Source organism: Tauraco erythrolophus, unplaced genomic scaffold (assembly GCF_009769465.1).
Source record: "Tauraco erythrolophus isolate bTauEry1 unplaced genomic scaffold, bTauEry1.pri scaffold_57_arrow_ctg1, whole genome shotgun sequence".
In the NCBI taxonomy this organism is placed as follows: domain Eukaryota; kingdom Metazoa; phylum Chordata; class Aves; order Musophagiformes; family Musophagidae; genus Tauraco; species Tauraco erythrolophus.
This window is the reverse complement of record NW_028238625.1, coordinates 92,328-110,670: the sequence shown is the minus strand read 5'-3', so window position 1 is coordinate 110,670 and position 18,343 is coordinate 92,328. Positions and strand designations below refer to the sequence as shown.

Here is an 18,343-nt window from a genome sequence, read left to right as displayed (position 1 = left end):
ACAAATCCGTATATATATATAATATGGTTTTCAAGGATGGCCAAGGCAATTGGTCGCTTGACCATCCACCTCCGAGAGTGATTGGCTAAATGCTACAACACCCATTTCAAAACAACTTTCCCAGTGTGCCATAAACAAGACTGCATAACAAGCTACAGGTGCAAGATAAAGTCTTAGTTTACAAAAATCTCAAACTGTTTCTCAGCTGGCCTGCATGGGAACTCTCTCAAGTTGAGAGGCCAGTGCTGGAAACAGTGGTTGTTACTGGCTGGTCTGTGACATCTGCCCTGGGGGAGCTTCTCCCTGGTGCCCAGCAAACACAGACACAGACCAGACTCTTCTCTGCTGGTCCTTCACGACTCTTCCATGAAGCCTGGTTGTGCAAGGACACTGTGGTGTGCCACCACCTGCAACCTTGCGCGCTTTAGCTGTTCACTGTTTTTTTCTCTCTGCTGAAATTTACTGAGCGGATTCTTGAGAACTACATGAGAAGCAGACTTAAGCCTTCCTGCATTGCCCTGAGAAGACCCCCTGGTATGATGGAACCGCTCTTAGGGAGGCCAGCTCTGTCACAGCAGTGCCCATTGCCTGCCCCTGCCTGCGGTCACAGGGCTGCCACCCCGCAGGACTGTGACCAAGCTGCCAGAGAGCTCAGGGCTGACACCAAACCCAAGGGCTCAGAGAGAGAGTGTGGGAGGGAAAAGAGAGCAGCTCTGGAAGAACAAGTGCTCCCTGGCAGGGCTGCCATGCCGGGACGCTCTTCCCCTCCACCTCTGCACACAGGGACTGTCTCTGCAGCTCTGGAAAGATCTTGGAGGAAGGATCTCAGGAAAAAAAAGTCACTGCAAGGCCCTTTATTTTGTCTAATCACACAGAGCGCACAGCTCCTCGTTTGCACAGCCACTCGGTCAGGAAAGGAAAGCAGAGAGTGAATGAGAAAGGGGATGACAACATCACTATAAGTGAAAAACCACCAATAACAACAAAAATTACAGATGACAGGTTGGCCCTGCAACAAGTTTTATTGTAACTGCTACGCAGAAGAAAATGAGTGGTTTATTGCTTTCAAATACCATCCAGTCATCAGTTTCCTCAGGGCATCCTTGAGCTCCTGGTTCCTCATGCTGTAGATGAGGGGGTTCACTGCTGGAGGCACCACCGAGTACAGAACTGACAGCACCAATTCGAGAGATGGGGAGGAGATGGAGGGCGGCTTGAGGTAGGCAAAAATGCCAGTGCTGACAAACAGGAAGACCACGGTCAGGTGAGGGAGGCACGTGGAAAAGGCTTTGTGCCGTCCCTGCTCAGAGGGGATCCTCAGCACGGCCCTGAAGATCTGCACGTACGACACCACAATGAACACAAAACACCCAAAGACAAAACAGGCACTAACCAGAAGAATCCCAACTTCCCTGAGGTAGGAGTGTGAGCAGGAGAGCTTGAGGATGTGGGGTATTTCACAGAAGAACTGGTCCAGGGCATTGCCGTGGAAGAGGGGCAGTGAAAATCATAGAATCATAGAATCGTTAGGGCTGGAAGGGACCTTCAAAGGTCATCTAGTCCAACCCCCCTGCAAGGAACAGGGATATCTCCAACTAGATCAGGTTGCTCAGGGCCTCATCCAACCTGGCCTTGAACGTCTCCAGCAATGGAGCATCCACCACCTCTCTGGGCAACCTGTTCCAGTGTTCTACCACTCTCATGGTAAAAAATTTTTTCCTAATATCCAATCTGAATCTACCTCCCTCTATTTTAAAACCGTTACCCCTTGTCCTATCACAACAGGCCCTCCTGAACAGCCTCTCCCCATCTTTCCTGTAGGCCGCCTTGAAGTACTGGAAGATTGCTATAAGGTCACCCCGGAGCCTCCTCTTCTCCAGGCTGAACAGCCCCAACTCTTTCAGCCTGTCCTCATAGGAAAGGTGCTCCAGCCCTCTTATCATCTTCGTGGCCCTCCTCTGGACCCTCTCCAACTGGTCCATGTCCTTCTTATGTTGGGGACTCCAGAACTGGACGTAATATTCCAAGTGAGGTCTCACGAGGGTAGAGTAGAGGGGAAGAATCACCTCCCTCGACCTGCTGGCCACGCTCCTCTTGATGCAGCCCAGGACGCGGTTGGCCTTCTGGGCCGCAAGAGCACATTGCCGGCTCATATTGAGCTTCTCGTCCACCAGTACTCCCAAGTCCTTCTCCTCAGGGCTGCTCTCGATCCATTCTCCGCTCAGTCTGTATTTGTGCCTGGGATCGCCACGACCCAGATGTAGGACCTTGCACTTGGCCTGATTAAACTTCATGAGGTTGGTACGGGCCCACCTCTCCAGCCTGTCGAGGTCCCTCTGGATGGCATCCCTCCCTTCCAGCGTGTCGACAGCACCACACAGCTTGGTGTCATCGGCGAACTTGCTGAGGGTGCACTCCATGCCACTGTCCACGTCACCGACAAAGATGTTGAAGAGGGCCGGGCCCAACACGGACCCCTGAGGGACGCCACTCGTGACCGGTCTCCACTTGGACATCGAGCCATTGACCACTACTCTCTGAGTGCGGCCATTGAGCCAATTCCTTATCCACCGAGTGGTCCATCCATCAAACCCATGCCTCTCTAATTTAGAGAGAAGAATGTCGTGCGGGACAGTGTCAAAAGCTTTGCACAAGTCCAGGTAGATGACAGCCGTTGGTCGACCCTTGTCCACCGATGCTGTCACCCCATCGTAAAAGGCCACCAAGTTGGTCAGGCACGATCTGCCTTTGGTGAAGCCATGTTGGCTGTCACCCACCACCTCCTTGCTCTCCATGTGCCTTAGCATGGTTCCCAGGAGAATCTGCTCCATGACCTTGCCAGGCACAGAGGTGAGGCTGACCGGCCTGTAGTTGCCCGGGTCCTCCTTGTTCCCCTTTTTAAAAATGGGGGTTATGTTCCCTCTCTTCCAGTCATCGGGGACCTCGCCAGACCGCCACGACTTCTCGAATACAATAGCCAGTGGCTTGGCAACTTCATCCGCCAGTTCCTTCAGGACCCGCGGATGGATCTCATCAGGTCCCATGGACTTGTGCACCTTCAAGTTCCTCAGATGTTCTCGAACCTGGTCTTCAAGCACAGTGGGCGGTGGTTCATCCTCACAGTCCCTGCTAGTTCTTTCCACAGCTTGGGTGGTAAGACAAGAGGCTTTACCAGTGAAGACTGAGGCAAAAAATTCATTGAGTACCTCAGCCTTCTCTATGTCCCGGGTAACCAGAGCACCAGTATCCTTCCGGAGGGGGCCTACATTCTCTTTGGACTTCCTTTGTCCCCTACATACCTATAGAAGCATTTCTTGTTGCTTTTTATATCCCTTGCCAAATTCAATTCCTTCAGGGCTTTAGCCTTCCTCACTTGATCCCTGGTCGCTCTTACAGCTTCTCTGTATTCCTCCCAGGCTATCTGTCTCCGCTTCCACCCTCTGTAGGCTAACCTCTTCATTTTCAGTTGGTCTAGGAGCTCCTTGCTCATCCACGCTGGCCTCCTGGTCTTTTTGCCCGACTTGTTCTTTGTCGGGATGCACCTCTGCTGAGCTTGGAGAAGGTGTTCCTTGAATGTGGACCAACTTTCCTGGGCCCCTTGTCCCTCCAGGGCCGCCTCCCACGGCACTTTGCCCATCAGGTGCTTCAAGAGGCCGAAGTCCGCCTTCTTGAAGTCTAGGGTACAGAGCTTGCTGGATGGTTTCCTTGCTGCCCCATGGATCTTGAACTCCACTGTGTCGTGGTCACTGCAGCCAAGGCTATCCTTAAGTTTCACATCGCCCACCAGTCCCTCCCTGTTGGTGAGCACAAGGTCAAGCATGGCAAAGATGATTTCTTTAAATTCTATTTACAGCCTAAAACACCCCATAGTCTGGAGATATGTCATTTCCTTATCTCCGGCCAAGAACGTCCTTATTTTGACATCTGACTATTGCCTGTTATTCTCCTGCCCAGCACCATGGTTACAAGACTGGCTTCATCTTCCTGACAACCTCTCCATAGGGACTGCCAGGTCACTACGAGGTGCCCAAGGCCATCCCTTCTGCAGGTTGAACAAGGCCCTGTCCCTCCATCTCTCCTCCCAGGCAGGTGTTCCATCCCCTGAGCAGCTCGATGATTCTCCACTCAACTCTCTCCCAGTTATACACGTCTTCCTTGCTGGGGTGGGTTGTTTCTGGCCAATAGCCCAGCAGCCATTCTGCTGCTCACTCCCTCCTTCCTTTCCCCAGTGGAGGCCCAAAAATTAACACAGTAGTGTACAGGTGGTCTAACGAGCAATGAGCATGAGGAGACAATCACCTCCCTCTCTCTTTTGGTGAGGGTCCTCTTCATACTCTCCAGGACATCACTGGCTGCCTTTGCTACCAGATCTCATGGTGGGATCACGTTTTGCCTTCTGCCTCCCAGCACCACCAGTAACATTTTGTAGAGCTACTCCCAGGCCCTGCAACTGCAGAGTGTCAGTCTATCCCAGGTGCAGGATCTGGTCTTTGTCTTTCTTGTATCTCATGAAGTTCCTGACAGGACAGACCTCCTGTCTGTCAGATTTCCCCTGAGTGGCATCCCTAGGGCACGGGAATGGCCATCTTGATCTAGTGTTGTTGACAAATGTGGTGAGAGTTGCCTCCTCCAGGTCATAGATACACATCGTAAGATGTATTTAGGGCCAAGGAGAGTCCCCTGTGCTGTCCCACCACCCCCCAGTATGTCCCACTGGCCTCGAGGTAGGGTAGGACCCCTTCACTGCGGCTCTCTCAGCCTCATCCTCCAATTGGTGCTTTACCCACCTGATTCTCTACTTGTCCAGACTGCAATGTCCTACCTTGGGTACTAGAATATTGAGGGAGACCATGCCAAGAGTTTTGCTGAAGCTGATCTAGAAGACATACATTTTTATCTCATAATGCTCAACTGACATCTGTCAGGTTGGCGAGGCATGATATACCCTTGGAAAACCCACGTTGCCAGTTCCTTTCTTTTAGGTGCCCAGAGATGTCACCCAAGATGACTCTAATTGATGTCATACTCTTCACCATTGCGAGCTTGTACAGCCTGGGGTTCCCTGGCTGGCACTTTTGGACTCTTTCAAGGACGACTGCAACATTTTCCTTTTCTCTTTCACAAGAGGCATCCGCCAATCCTAACTCAAAAAAGATATTCCAAGGAAATAATTATTTACGCCTGTAACTTCATTTCCACTATTCTGCCTCTTATACCATGTACTTCATTTTTCTAACCTAAAATTTTATTTTTCTACAGTTTTCTAATATTTAATCTGTCCAGGATACTCTGACCATTTCTCCCGTCACCTTTTCAGCAGACTGTCTGGGCAAAGGCCTTTTCCATTTTTTTATCCAGTTTTATCCTTCCCTTATTCTTTGTTCACTCAGATGCCTCTCACCAATGCTGCTGCTTTGACCTTCAGGAGGTAAAAGCTCACCTGTCTTTCCCCAGTCCAATTGTCTCCTTTGCCCATTCTTTCATTGTGTTTATGTCTGTCTTTTTGTATCTCCCTACCTAAAATATTTCTCATAAGATTACCCCTTGTAGAAAAATAACCTCATGAGAGACAGTTTGTACTAAGTATATGCCTGAGGAGTGTTTCATTGTTTATGACTCTCTGTCACGCTTTACTTTTCTTTGCTTGCAAAGAGGAAAAATCCTCCTGTGCCTGTGTGCAGCCAGGTCCCTGAAGAAAACAGGTGGGAGATGGTGCAAAGGAGCTGTAACATCCAGCTGCAGAGATCAGTGGAGAAGTCTGATGCAAGGAGAAGTGATGCCAGTCCTGGGGGGACAAGGAGAGAAATGGTGGGGTTGGGAGGTGAGGAGCAAGGTTGTCCATACAGTGTCAGACCTCAAGGAACTGTTTCTCCTACCAGTCTAGATCTCCTGAGGAGGCACTCAGGATCATTATCACTTGGAGAATGCTGCTATAACCTCTTCTCTAAACTAAAAAGGAATGAAATATTGCCTTTAAAATAAAAAATAATGTTGTTCAGGTGCACGTTGAAATCTTCCTCCTCAACTACACTATGAAAGAGCTCCAATTAGCTATATAAGTCTTGAAGACTTGAAGAAAATTACAAGAAGATGAAGAGCTCATTAGGGCATTTGAGGCTCATTACATGAACCTCAGATACTGAGAGAAGACTGAGCAAACCTCTCAACAAGTCCAAGTCAGAAGCAAAACCCAAAGTTCCTTGAAGCATTGATTGGCCCCACTGAGGGTCATTACTGACAAAGCCTCCCCAAGGACTCGTTAGAGCAGATCATTGGAGGCCATGATTGCAGGTAGGCAAAGGCCCTGAGCAGGTGGCTGTAATGCTGAGAAAACCCTTTGGTTTGTTTTGTGAAGCAGAAAGGCCAAGCCCTGACCCCCAGGCCCTGGGAAGGCACATCCTGAGACCCTCAAATGAATGTTTTGTCTCACTGGCCTTGGTGGCAGAGGCAACTGCTACAGCCAAGGGGACAAAGATCTCAGTGCTGTTGGACCTTTCAGCCTTGCTAGAGCCCTTGGCCATCCCTACTGCAGGCTGTCCTACAATGTCCAATGCCTGTACCTCTTTCTCTTCATGTTGTTGACACCCTCCTTGTTTTCCCACCTGCTTCTCACCCCACCATTTCTATACCTTCACTGATGTCTCTCTACTCTCACTGGTCATTCCTTGGAACACAAAGCCATGGGCTGATTCAGACTCCCTCTGGGTGACCTCTTGCATCACAATATTACCCTCTGAGTGATATTTCTTTTTTCTCACTTGCAGTTGGAACCTTCCAAACTGCACTTTGTGGAGATTTCCTTCTCATCCCACTACCAAGAGAAGCACCATCATCTCTGAAATTACCTTTCAAGCAGTTGCAGGCTACTACTGTAGTGCCATGAGCCTGCACTTCGACAGACTGAAGAAGCCCAGGTCCCTCAGCCTCTCCACAGAGGTCCCAAACCCCATCCTGGCAGATCTCCTCTAGAACCTCCCATCATGAAGGGAAGCTCTGTTGTGGAAGGAAATTCAGACTCATCAAAGCTGGAAGGGACCTCAGAAGGTCTCTAGGTTAACCTCCTCCTCTCAGCAGGGTCACCTATGAGGTCAGAGCAGGTTTCTCAGGGCTTTATTCATTTTAAATTTGAAAAGCTTGAAAAGGATGGAGATGACACAAGCTCTCTGGGAAATCTCTTCCAGTGCTTGAGTGTCTTGAAGGGCAGAAAATTTTTCATCCTTTATTTCAGCTGATGCCCATTGGCCCTCATCTTCCAACCAGGCACAAAAGTGTGAACCTGACTCCATTTTCTTGCTGATAACCAAGAAGATGTAGGAAGGCTGTTTTTAGGTCTCCTCAAATCTTTTCTCCTGACTTTACACCTTTGCAGCTAAAGTGGACAAGGGCAACCTGGGTTGCTTTTGGAAAAGCACTGCCAGCAGGTTGATGGAGGTCATCCTTCTTCTCTACTCAGACCTGCTACAATTTGTCCTGCTGACTCGTCTCAGGGTTTTCTGCTCTACAACCTCACTCTCACTGCAGCCAAAGCTGCCCTCCACATCTTCCACCACTCCTGCTTTGTCTTCTTGTGAAAGACATATCCAGGAGAAGATTATCACCACACCGGGTTAGGGATCTCCTTCTACCTTCCCTCTGACTGAGGTCTTCTGGCACAGGTCCATGGTCTTTAAAATCCCCAGTGATTCCCAGGGCTTTAAATTGTGTCCCTTCTTCCAGCTGCCAAGAGGACAACTCATCCTCTTCCCAACCTTCCTCAGTGATCCTGATCAAAAGACCATTGTACCTCAAGGAGTGAGTGGTCCACCTAACAGTAAACCTGAGCAGACCCAGGCCTGTGCTGTGCTCTGCGTCCAGCTTGGCCTTCAGTCTGTGCTGTGCAGATCATACTCCTGGGTTGCAGAATGATTTTGAATGAGAAGTTCGTAGAAATCTCCCACCTGGTACCAGTGATTAGGCCAACTGCATGTCCTTCCCTGTATCTGACACGGCCACAACAAGTTCACGTGTGATCGGCCTCTTTTGGGGGCAGTAGAAATGATGACTGGAATTTTTTTCCTTCTGAGAGAAAACACTGCAAGTGATCACGGGAACAAAATGGGATAACCTTTCTACAGACGAATCTGCAGGACTTGCTGCACCAGCTGACCTGACAGAAGACACCTCACCATGGTCTTCCAAGCCATCAGCCTGCTGCTGGCCTTTCAGCTTCTTGCAGAAACACAACCAAAGCGTGTGCGTGCTGCTGTCCCATCAGGTGCTTGGGGGAAAGCACGTCACAGCCACAGCCAACCCCTCTTCCTGGATGGGCCTACCAGGTATTTAAAGGAATTCCCAAATCAATGTGCCAACCTTGTGTGTTCTGCTTTCCTATCAGGGACGCTGGCAGATTCATAGATTCATAGATTTCTAGGTTGGAAAAGACCTTAGAGATCATCGAGTCCAACCATCCCTAATCCCCATTAAACCATATCCCTAAGTAGATCATCCACCCTATTCTTAAACACATCCAGGGATGGGGACTCAGCCACCTCCCTGGGCAGCCTATTCCAGTGGCTGACAACCCTTTCAGAGAAGAAATTCTTTCTAACATCCAACCTGAATCTCCCCTGACTAAGCTTACACCCATTTCCTCTTGTCCTATCACCCATCACTAATGTAAAGAGCCCTTTCCCCACCTCCCCACCATCCCTTCTCAAGTATTTGTAGGCTGTAATCAGGTCTCCCCTCAGCCTCCTCTTCTCCAGGCTAAACAGCCCCAACTCCCTCAGCCGCTTCCCATAAGTTTTATTTTCCAGCCCCTTGACCAGTTTAGTCTCCCTTCTTTGGACTCGCTTCAGGAGCTCAATATCTCTCTTAAAGCGAGGGGCCCAAAACTGGGCACAATATTCCAGGTGCGGCCTCACCAGTGCCGAGGACAGGGGCAGGATCACTTCCCTGTTCCTGCTGGTCACACTATTCTTGATACATGCCAGTATCCCATTGGCCTTTTTGGCCACCTGGGCACACTGCTGGCTCATATCAAGCCGGTAGTCAACCAACACCCCCAGGTCCTTCTCCGCCAGGCAGCTCTCCAGCCACTCTTCCCTGAGCCTATAGCAATGTTTGGGGTTTTTACACCCCAAGTGAAGGACTCTGCACTTGGCCTTATTAAAGCTCATGCCATTGGCCTCAGCCCAACGATCCAGTCTGTTCAAATCTCTCTGAAGGGCCTCCCTCTGAAGGGCTCCCTTTAGATGTGAGCCTAAAAACACATGTCCCAGCCACGGTTCAAGGGCTGACCTATCAGCTACTGCAGCAAGAAGTGACCTCACAGGCCTTTTCCCAGCCATGTTCCTGCTGCTGGCCTTTCAACTCCAGAGACAACAGTGACCTCACAGCCACCTTCCCAGCCTTGGGTTATATGTTGGCCCATGAGATCCTGAGGCACCACTGACCTCACCATAGTGTTCCCACCCATCTCCTCCCTGGAGCCTATGACCTGATCAGATGGTTAACTGAATGAAGGGGGCTTGTGAATCTACAGGCTCTGGATAATATGACTGCTGGAATTTATGTGGGTCAGAATGAACTTTTGGGGGAAGGTCCGTATGCCAGGGTCACGCACAGACAGGATTACAGCAGGTAGTTTTCCAACAACTAACTGAGTTGGCTCTGAAAGCATTAAGACGTGTCTCTGACCTCAGGGCAGGGGAGGCTGCCTTTGCTTCCATTCGTCAGGGAGCACAGGAACCTCATGTACGTTTCCTTGATCGGCTGCGAACAGCAGTTCAGAGACAACAGGCATATCAAGGATAAGGGTCATTAGGGGCAGTCAACATGGCTTCACTAAGGGGAAGTCGTACCTGATGGCCTTTGATGAGGACATCACCCAGTGGGTGGATGATGGTAGAGCAGTGGATGTGGCCGTTGGATGAAGTCAGTAGTCTTCCTCACCTTGTCCCCAGGGTGACCCCGGACTTTACACATGCACGTAAAGCACCATGCATCTGACAACAACATCAACTGGCTTAGGCTAGCACACCAAAATGCTGAGTGGCCCCTTTAAGAAACGAGAGCCACACGCATGTACTGTCCTGCTTCCTCAGAGCCTGTGGCTGTACAAGAACAAACAGAATGGTTAAAAGTCACATTCACAGAGAAGATCACACTTCGCTGTGCTGCCCCAACATTGCTCCATATTGACACGACTCAGGTGTATGTATCTCACACCTCCAATCCCTGACATTCTGTGATTCTGTGAGTAGAGGGGGAGAATCCCTCCCACTCCTCTCCTGACCACGCTCCTGCTCATACAGCCAGAACGCTGTCGGCCACCTTGGCTGCCAGGGTCACTGCTGACTGCTGCAGCTTGGTGACCAACTAGGACCTTTTCTGCTGAGCTGCGCCCCAGCCGGGGCTGTTGCATTTCTCCTCTCTGCAATCTAGTAGCTCCTTGTTGGCCCACTCTGCCATCCTGGCGAGGTTCCTCTGGAAGGCAGCCCTCCAGTGTACGTGCTGGTCCCCTGCCTTGCTTTTGTGTCCTCTGCAAACTCAGCTCCTCCGGGACACTGAGAACATCATGAAGCCCAAGGAGAGGCCCAAACGCATCCAAGCCAGTCTTTTACTGCCCTCTTTCCCCACCCTGGCTAGACAGCCCCTTCCCAGCTTTGATACAGATGCATTGCAGCAGACAGGGTGTGGTGGGGTAACCTTGGCTGGCTGCCAGGTGCCCACCCAGCCACTCTCTCACTCCTCCCCCTCAGTAGTGCAGGAGGAGAAAAACACAGAAACAAAAAGCTCATGGCTTGATATAAAGGCAAAGACATCACTTCTCAATTAGCGTCATGAGCAAATGAGACTCAACATGGGGAAAATTAATTGAATTTATTACAGCTCTAGCTGGTGCGGTTACCGGGAGCCCTTGTGGGTGCAGTTACCGGGAGCCCTTTTTGGTGCAGTTACCTTTAGCTCTTGTTGGTTACCTGGAGGCCTTCTTGGTGACTGGAAGCCCTTATTGGTTACCAGGAGCCCTTGTTGTTGTGGTTACGGAGAGTCCTTTTTGATGTGGTTACCAAGAGCACTTGTTGGTGCAGTTACTGGGAGCTCTTGTTTGTGCGGCTACTGCAAGCCCTTCTTGCTTACCAAGAGCCATTGTTGACACAGTTAGCAGGAGCCCTTGTTGCTTACTGGGATCTGTTTTTCGTTACACGGAGCCCTTGTTGGTGTGGTTACTAGTAGTCCCTTTTGGAGCGGTTACCAGGATCCTTTGTTGGTTACTGGGAGCCATTGTTGGTTACCAGGAGCCCTTGTTGGTGCAGTTACTGGTAGGCCTTTTTGGTGCAGTTACCTTTAGTTCTTGTTGGTTACCCAGAGGCCTTCTTGGTGACCGGAAGCCCTTATTGTTTACCAGGAGCCCTTGTTGTTGTGTTTACTGGGAGCCCTTGTTTTTGTGATTACCGGGAGGCCTTGGTACAAGTTCCATTTAGACCTTGTTGGTTACCTGGAGGCATTGCTGGTTACTGAGAGCACTTATTGGTTTACAGGAGCCTTTGTTGGTGCAGTGACTGGGAGCCCTTGTTGGTTACCAGGAGCCCTTGTTGGTTACCAGGGGCCCTTGCTGGTTACTGGGAGCCCTTGTTGGTTATCAGGACTCCTTGTTTGTGCAGTTACCAGGAGCCCTTGTTAGTTACCGAGAGTCATTTCATGCGGTGAAAGAGGCCAGCTCTGAGTCAGTGTTAGACACACTATTATAAAAGAATCAGGTGACAGAAAGTAGGTACGTGTCTCAGGTGGAGTGATGGAAATGCAAACATTTATGTAGGAACATAATGAACATTCAAAACAATAACGATAGCAGTAATTGTAAATAGAATGATTAAAAATAACATTTTTTTTTTTTAAAAAAAAAGATGGAATCAGACACTGTGGTAGTCATTTGTGTGAGAGGTGGTAAATTTCTCTCTCTGAAAAATGTCCATGAAATCAGATTCCTACTGACATCCTTGAGCTCGTGGTTCCTCATGCTGTAGATGAGGGAGTTCACTGCTGGAGGTATCACTGAGTACAGAACTGCCAACACCAAGTCCAGAGATGGAGAAGAGATGGAGGGGGGCTTCCGATGGGCAAACAAAGCAGTGCTGATAAACAGGGAGACCACGGCCAGGTGAGGGAGGCATGTGGAAAAGGCTTTGTGCCGTCCCTGCTCAGAGGGGTTCCTCAGCACGGCCCTAAAGATCTGCACAAAGGACACCATAATGAACACAAAACACCCAAATCCTAAACAGGCACTAACCACAAGAAGCCCAACTTCCCTGAGGTAGGAGTGTGAGCAGGAGAGCTTGAGGATGTGGGGTATTTCACAGAAGAACTGGTCCAGGGCATTGCCGTGGCAAAGAGCCAAAGAAAATGTATTGGCTGTGTGCAGCACAGCATGGAGAAACCCAGTGGCCCAGGCAGCTGCTGCCATGTGGCCACAAGCTCTGCTGCCCAAGAGGGTCCCGTAGTGCAGGGGTTTGCAGGTGGCAACATAGCGGTCATAGGACATGACAGTGAGAAGACAATACTCTGCACTAAACAAGAAGAATACAAAGAAGAGCTGCCCAGCACATCCTGAGTAGGAAACATCTCTGGTGTCCCAGAGGGAACTGGCCATGGCTTTGGGAAGAGTGGTGGAGATGAAGCCCAGGTCAAGGAGGGAGAGGTTGAGGAGGAAGAAGTACATGGGGGTGTGGAGGTGGTGGTCACAGGCTATGGTGGTGATGATGAGGCCATTTCTCAGGAGGGCAGCCAGGTAGATGGCCAGGAAGAGCCAGAAGTGCAAGAGCTGCAGCTCCCATGTGTCTGCGAGTGCCAGCAGGAGGAACCCTGCAATGAAGCTGCCATTAGACATTTTCTTCCTCTTGACATGGAGACCTATTTAGTAAGAAATAGGCAGTGACAAGGTAGGGGAGACTTCTCTAAGCAAAATCAAAACCGTTTCTAATACACTCTTCCCCTGCTACACATGCCCTCTTTTCCTTTTCCAGGAGATCTTCCTTCATCTCTGCTAATGTAGCTCTGGTTGGTGCTGGATGAATGTTCCTTAAGGGCAGGCTCTCTGTTCACTGGCTGCCCAGGAGTCAGCCCTGCTCTGCAGCAGTGGGTTCGTGGGAATGGTGGGGGCAGGAACCAGTCCTTCATCAGATGAAAGCATTCTTGACGCAGAAGTGTTTGTCAGATTCTGCATTCCCCGTGCTAAGGAACCAGGATGGCAGAAGGCAGTGTGAGAGGTTTGGGGTTTTGACAGCTCCCCCGTCTCCCCTGGGCAGTGTTCTTGGATGCTACAAACCCTCAACATTGCTGCTGCACTCAGAGAGGACAGAGTGAGTCCTCCAAGACAGGAGGCTTGAGTGTGGCTCAGTACAGAGGGAGGGGAAATGGTCTGTCCCTCTGTCTTGTTCTCAGCTGCCCTGGAGAGCGACCAAACACCCATGTTACCCTGAAATCAACCATTGTCTGCTGAGAGCAGAGGGACCCAGTGCAGACCACTAAATGTCTCACCTTTCTGAAAGGTCTCAGCACCCTACTTCTAGTCAAGGACACTCATGCCCATCCCCGGAAATGTTCAAGGCCAGATTGCATGAGGCTTTGAAAAACCTGATCTAACAGAAGGTGTCCCGGCCATGGCAGGAGGGTTGAAACTTGGTGATCTTCAACGTACCTTCGAACCCAAACCACTCTATGATTCTATGATGCTATGATTTCACACAACCAACATCATTCCCTCAGTCATAGAGACTCTGTGTCTCCATGGGGCTTTCAGATAAAACAGAGGTGCTATGAGGTAGGTCTGCATCCTTGAGGGCAGCTCAAAACTTGGAAGAACACCTCAAATAGAGAGCCAAGGGCCTTAAAGATGGCATTCTCGGTAAGGGTCAGGTCATAATTCAGCTGCACAGACTGCATTGAGCAAACCTCCACAGGCCAGAGGAAAGCTGGGACACTCATTCCCATGGACACACCTGCATGAAAGGATCCACAAGATCAGAGTGTGACTCTGCAGCTGAAACTCCACCTCCCCAGAGAGCCTGAGAGCAAGAAGGAAATAACAATGACATGAACACAGACAAGTGGAGAAACAAGGAAAACAGCAGTGAGGGTGTGGCTGAGAGAGGCCAGGGCAGAGGCAGCCGGGCACTGGGCACACCGTTACCCTGACCCAGCTGGTCACGCCACCTCCCAGACACCACCATGGCCGGGCATCTGCTCTCAGCCCCTGTACTCTGCAGAGGGACCTGGGCACGTGGCTGGAGAGCTGCAGCACGGCTCTGCTGGAGCTCTGGCTGCTGAGGAGGTGCTTCAAGCCTTGGACCCCACCGCCCTGAGGGCAGAGGCTTTGCTGGGTGGGAGAGGAGGCGAGGGGGCTTGCTCAGAGGGATGGGTCTGCATTGGAGGGGATCCTGCAGAGTTTTCTGAGTTCTCCCTCCCAAAACATTTCTGGGTTTAATTTCTTCTCATTCCCTGGTCATGCCCCTGCTGCTGGGACATTTTCCTCCTGGAAGGTGATTCCCTGTCCCACGTCTTCCTGCCAGCACCCACAGCCCCCATGCCAACCGCTGTGCACTCACCGTGGCCCTACAGAAACTGCCTGTTTGCAGGGCACGGGCTGGGCGCATGTTCCTGTGTGCAGGTGGGACAGGGCAGGTCAGACCAACCCTGATGAGCCCAGCAAAGGTGATGCTGGTGCTGCCCATAGGCAGAGCAGTGGCTGAGGGCACTTTAGCAGCTTCTCTCAGACCTCCTGATATCTCCAAGTTAGAGCTCAGGGCTCTCAGTGACTTGTTCAGGCACGAGAGCTCCTTTTTTGTTTCTCCCCTCAAATTCCCCAAGAGCAGGAAACTAAAAATACAGACTCAGGAAATCTCCTTATCTCTATCCTAATCCTTGCTTTGACCTTGCCCTTGAAAAGTCCCCTCAGAAGAGTCCTGGGGGGGATCTGGAGCTTTGAGCAGCTCTGATCCCCTCAACACCCTTTCAACAGCTTTCAAGAATGGTTTGGAATTAGTGGTACTGTCCCTTATAACAGTAACAGGGCGGTGCTGTAAGGGAACGCCTGAAATCCTCCTTTTTGCTTGGTGATGATAAACTGAAGCTGTTCAATTTCCTTCCCCACAGTCATTCTTGTCTGACAAAACAGCTGTAGGTCCACAAGGGTTAACCACTGGCATGAAGTTTTTACGATGATGCTTTTTCTCTCTCTGCTATCTTTTTTTATCATTTAAAAACTACTTCTCAGAAAATACTGCCCCTGTGTCATCCCTGCTTTGTGTCTTTTCTCTTCATCTGTTTTTGGCACATAAGGGAAGGTGGAATAGGAAAGCTGATTTTTTTCTTTTTTTTTTTTTTAGCCAAAGAGCAGCAAGGGGCAGATCACAGATTAGTTGCAAAGGCACAAAGGAAGCCAGAATTTTCTGTGATGTTCACTGACACCACCATTACCTTCAGTTCCAGTCTCTGAAGTCCCAACTCTGCCGCAGAGATCCTGGAAGCTCCGAGCTCCCTTCATCTGCCCTGCATGTCAGGATGTAAAATGAAATGAACCTACTCAAAGAGCGGGTTTTGTTTCTTTTCACAGCCTAAAGCACCTCATGGACCAGGAGACAGGCCTGACACCACAAGAAGACTTGGTAACTGCACCAAAAAGGGCTCCCAGTAACCAACAAGGGCTCCTGGTAACCACACAAAGAAGGGCTCCCAGTACACAACAAGGAATTCTGGAAACCGCACCAACAATGGCTCCCAGTAACCAGTAAGTGATACCGGTAACTACACCAACAATGGCTCTCGGTAACTAAGAAGAGCTCTCAGTAACCGCACCAAGAAGGGATCCTGGTAACCGCACCGACAAAGACTCCCGGTAACCAACAAGGGCTCCTGGTAACCAACAAGGACTCTCGGTAATCACACCAACAAGGGATGATGGTAACCTAGAAGGGCTCCCAGTAACCAATAAGAGCTCCAGGTAACCACATCAACAATGGCTCTTGATAAGCAACAAGGGCTCCCAGTAACAGCACCAACAATGGCTTCTGGTAACCATCAAGGACTCCCAGTAACCCAGAAGATCTCCTGGTAACCGCACCAAAGAGGGCTCCCAGTAACCAATTAGGGCTCCCAGTTACCAAAAAGGAATCCTGGTAACTACACCAAGAAGGGCTCCCAGTAACTGCACTAACAGGGGCTCCCGGTAACCAACAATGGCTCCTGATAACCACACCAACAAGAACTCTCAGAAACCAATAAGGGCTCCCAGTAACCAACAATGGCTCCCGGTAACCAATAACGGCTACCGGTAAGCGCACCAACAAGGGCTAATGGTAAACAACAAGGATTTTTGGTAATGGCACCAACAAGGGCTCCAGTTAATGGCACCAACAAGGGCTCCAGTTAATGGCACCAACAAGGCTCCTGGTAATCGCACCAACAAGAGCTCCTGATAAATAACAAGGGCTCCCGGTAACCAACAAGGAATTCTGGAAACCACACCAACAATGGCTCCCAGTAACCACACCAACAAGGGTTTTGGGTAACAGCATCAGAAGGGATCCTGGTAACCGCACCGACAAAGGCTCCCGGTAACCAACAAGGGCTCCTGGTAACCATGGAGGGCTCCCAGTAACCGTACCAACAAAGTTTCCTGGTAATGAAGAAGGGCTTCCAACACCCAACAAGGGCTACCAGAAACCGCATCAACAGGGGTTCTGGGTAACCACATCAACAAGGGCTCTCGATATCCAACAAGATCTCCTTGTAACCACACCAACAAGGGATCTTTGTAATCAACAAGTGGTAATTGCAACTGCACCAACAAGAGCTCCCAGTAACCAAAAAGGGCTCCCAGTAACCAACAAGGAATCCTGGTAACTGCACCAAGAAGGGCTCCCGATAACTATCAAGGGCTCCTTCTAACAGACAATGGCTCCCGGTAACTGCACCAACAAGAGCTCCCGGTAACCAACAAGGGCTCCTGATAACCAACAAGGGCTCCCGGCAACCGCACCAACAACGGCTCCTGGTATACCTCACCAACAGGGGTTCCCAGTAACTGCACCAACTAGAGCTCCCAATAACCAGCAAGAGCTCCCGGTAACCAGCAAGGAATTCTGGAAACTGCACCAACAAAGGCTCCCGGTAACCGCAGTAACAAGGGCTCCCAGTAACCGCACCAAGAAGAACTCTCAGAAACCTACAAGGGCCCCCACTAACCAACAATGACTCCCGGTAACCAATAAGAGCTACCGGTAACCACACCAAGAAGGGCTCCCGGTAAACAACAAGGGCTCCTGGTAACCAACAAGTGCTCATGGTAACTTCAGAAACAAGGGCTCCCAGTAACTGCACTGAAAAAGGTTCCCAGTAAGTAACAAGGGCTCCCAGTAATCAAGAAGGGCTACCGGTAACCGCATCAACAAGAACTCCCAGTTACCAAGGGCTCCCAATAGCCGCACTAACAAGGGCTCCTGGCAGCTGCACCAAGGGTTCCTGGCAAAAGCACCAACAAGGGCTCCTGCTAAAAGCACCAACAAGGGATCCTGGCAAGCAAAAGTGTCTCCAGGTAACCAGCAAGGGCTCCCAGTAACTGCACCAACAATGGCTCCCAGTAACCAGAAAGGACTCCCGGTAACCAACAAGATCTTCTGGTAACTGCACCAACAAGGGCTCCTGGTAACCGTCAAGGGCTCCTTGTAACTGTCAAGGGCTCCTTGTAACAGACAAGGGCTCCCGGTAACTGCACCAACAAGGGATCCCAGTAACTGCTCCAACAAGGCTCCTGGTAACCAACAAGGGCTCCAAGTAACCAACAAGGAATTCTGGAAATCGCACCAACAAGGGCTCCCAAATAACCAATAAGTGATACTGGTAACTACATCAACAACGGCTCTTGATAACTAAGAATGGCTCCAGGTAACCACACCAACAAGGGCTCCTGGTAACCGCACCAAGTTAGGATCTCGGTAACTGCACCCACAAAGGCTCCCATTAACCAACAAGGGCTCCCAGTAACCAACCATGGCTACCCATAACCAACAAGGGCTCCTGGTAACCACACCAACAAGGGCTCCTGGTAACCAGCAAGGGCTCCCTGTAGATACACTAAGAAGGGATCCCAGTAACCGCACCATCGAGGGCTTCTGGTAACCAATAAGGCGCCTGGTGTCCAACAAAGTCTCCGGGTAGCCAAGGAGAGCTAAAAGTTACTGCACCAACAGGGGTTTCTGGGTAACCAGCAATGGCTCTTGGTAACCAACAAGTCTCCTGGTTACCGCACCAAAAAGGCCCCAGTTTTCTTGGTGCATTCACCAGATGGTAAAGGGCTAGTGAGGTG

General features: G+C 50.3%; 1 protein-coding gene across 2 annotated transcripts; it reads right to left on the bottom strand.

The window, feature by feature from the left end:
• Positions 1-1,033: 1,033 nt before the first annotated feature.
• Positions 1,034-12,868, bottom strand: LOC104370080 (olfactory receptor 14A16-like). Of its 2 annotated transcripts, none has more exons than XM_086630881.1 (3): positions 12,262-12,868; positions 10,804-10,807; positions 1,034-1,388 (listed from the first exon to the last, which is right to left on the bottom strand). In XM_086630881.1, exons 1-3 carry the CDS (start codon positions 12,866-12,868, stop codon positions 1,034-1,036), a joined length of 966 nt encoding a protein of 321 aa, XP_086487007.1. The 2 variants fall into 2 exon arrangements, with proteins under 2 accessions (XP_086487007.1, XP_086487008.1); XM_086630882.1 differs by lacking the exon at positions 10,804-10,807 and adding an exon at positions 8,147-8,160 and having other exon boundaries at positions 12,275-12,868.
• Between the last annotated feature and the right edge of the window lie 5,475 nt (positions 12,869-18,343).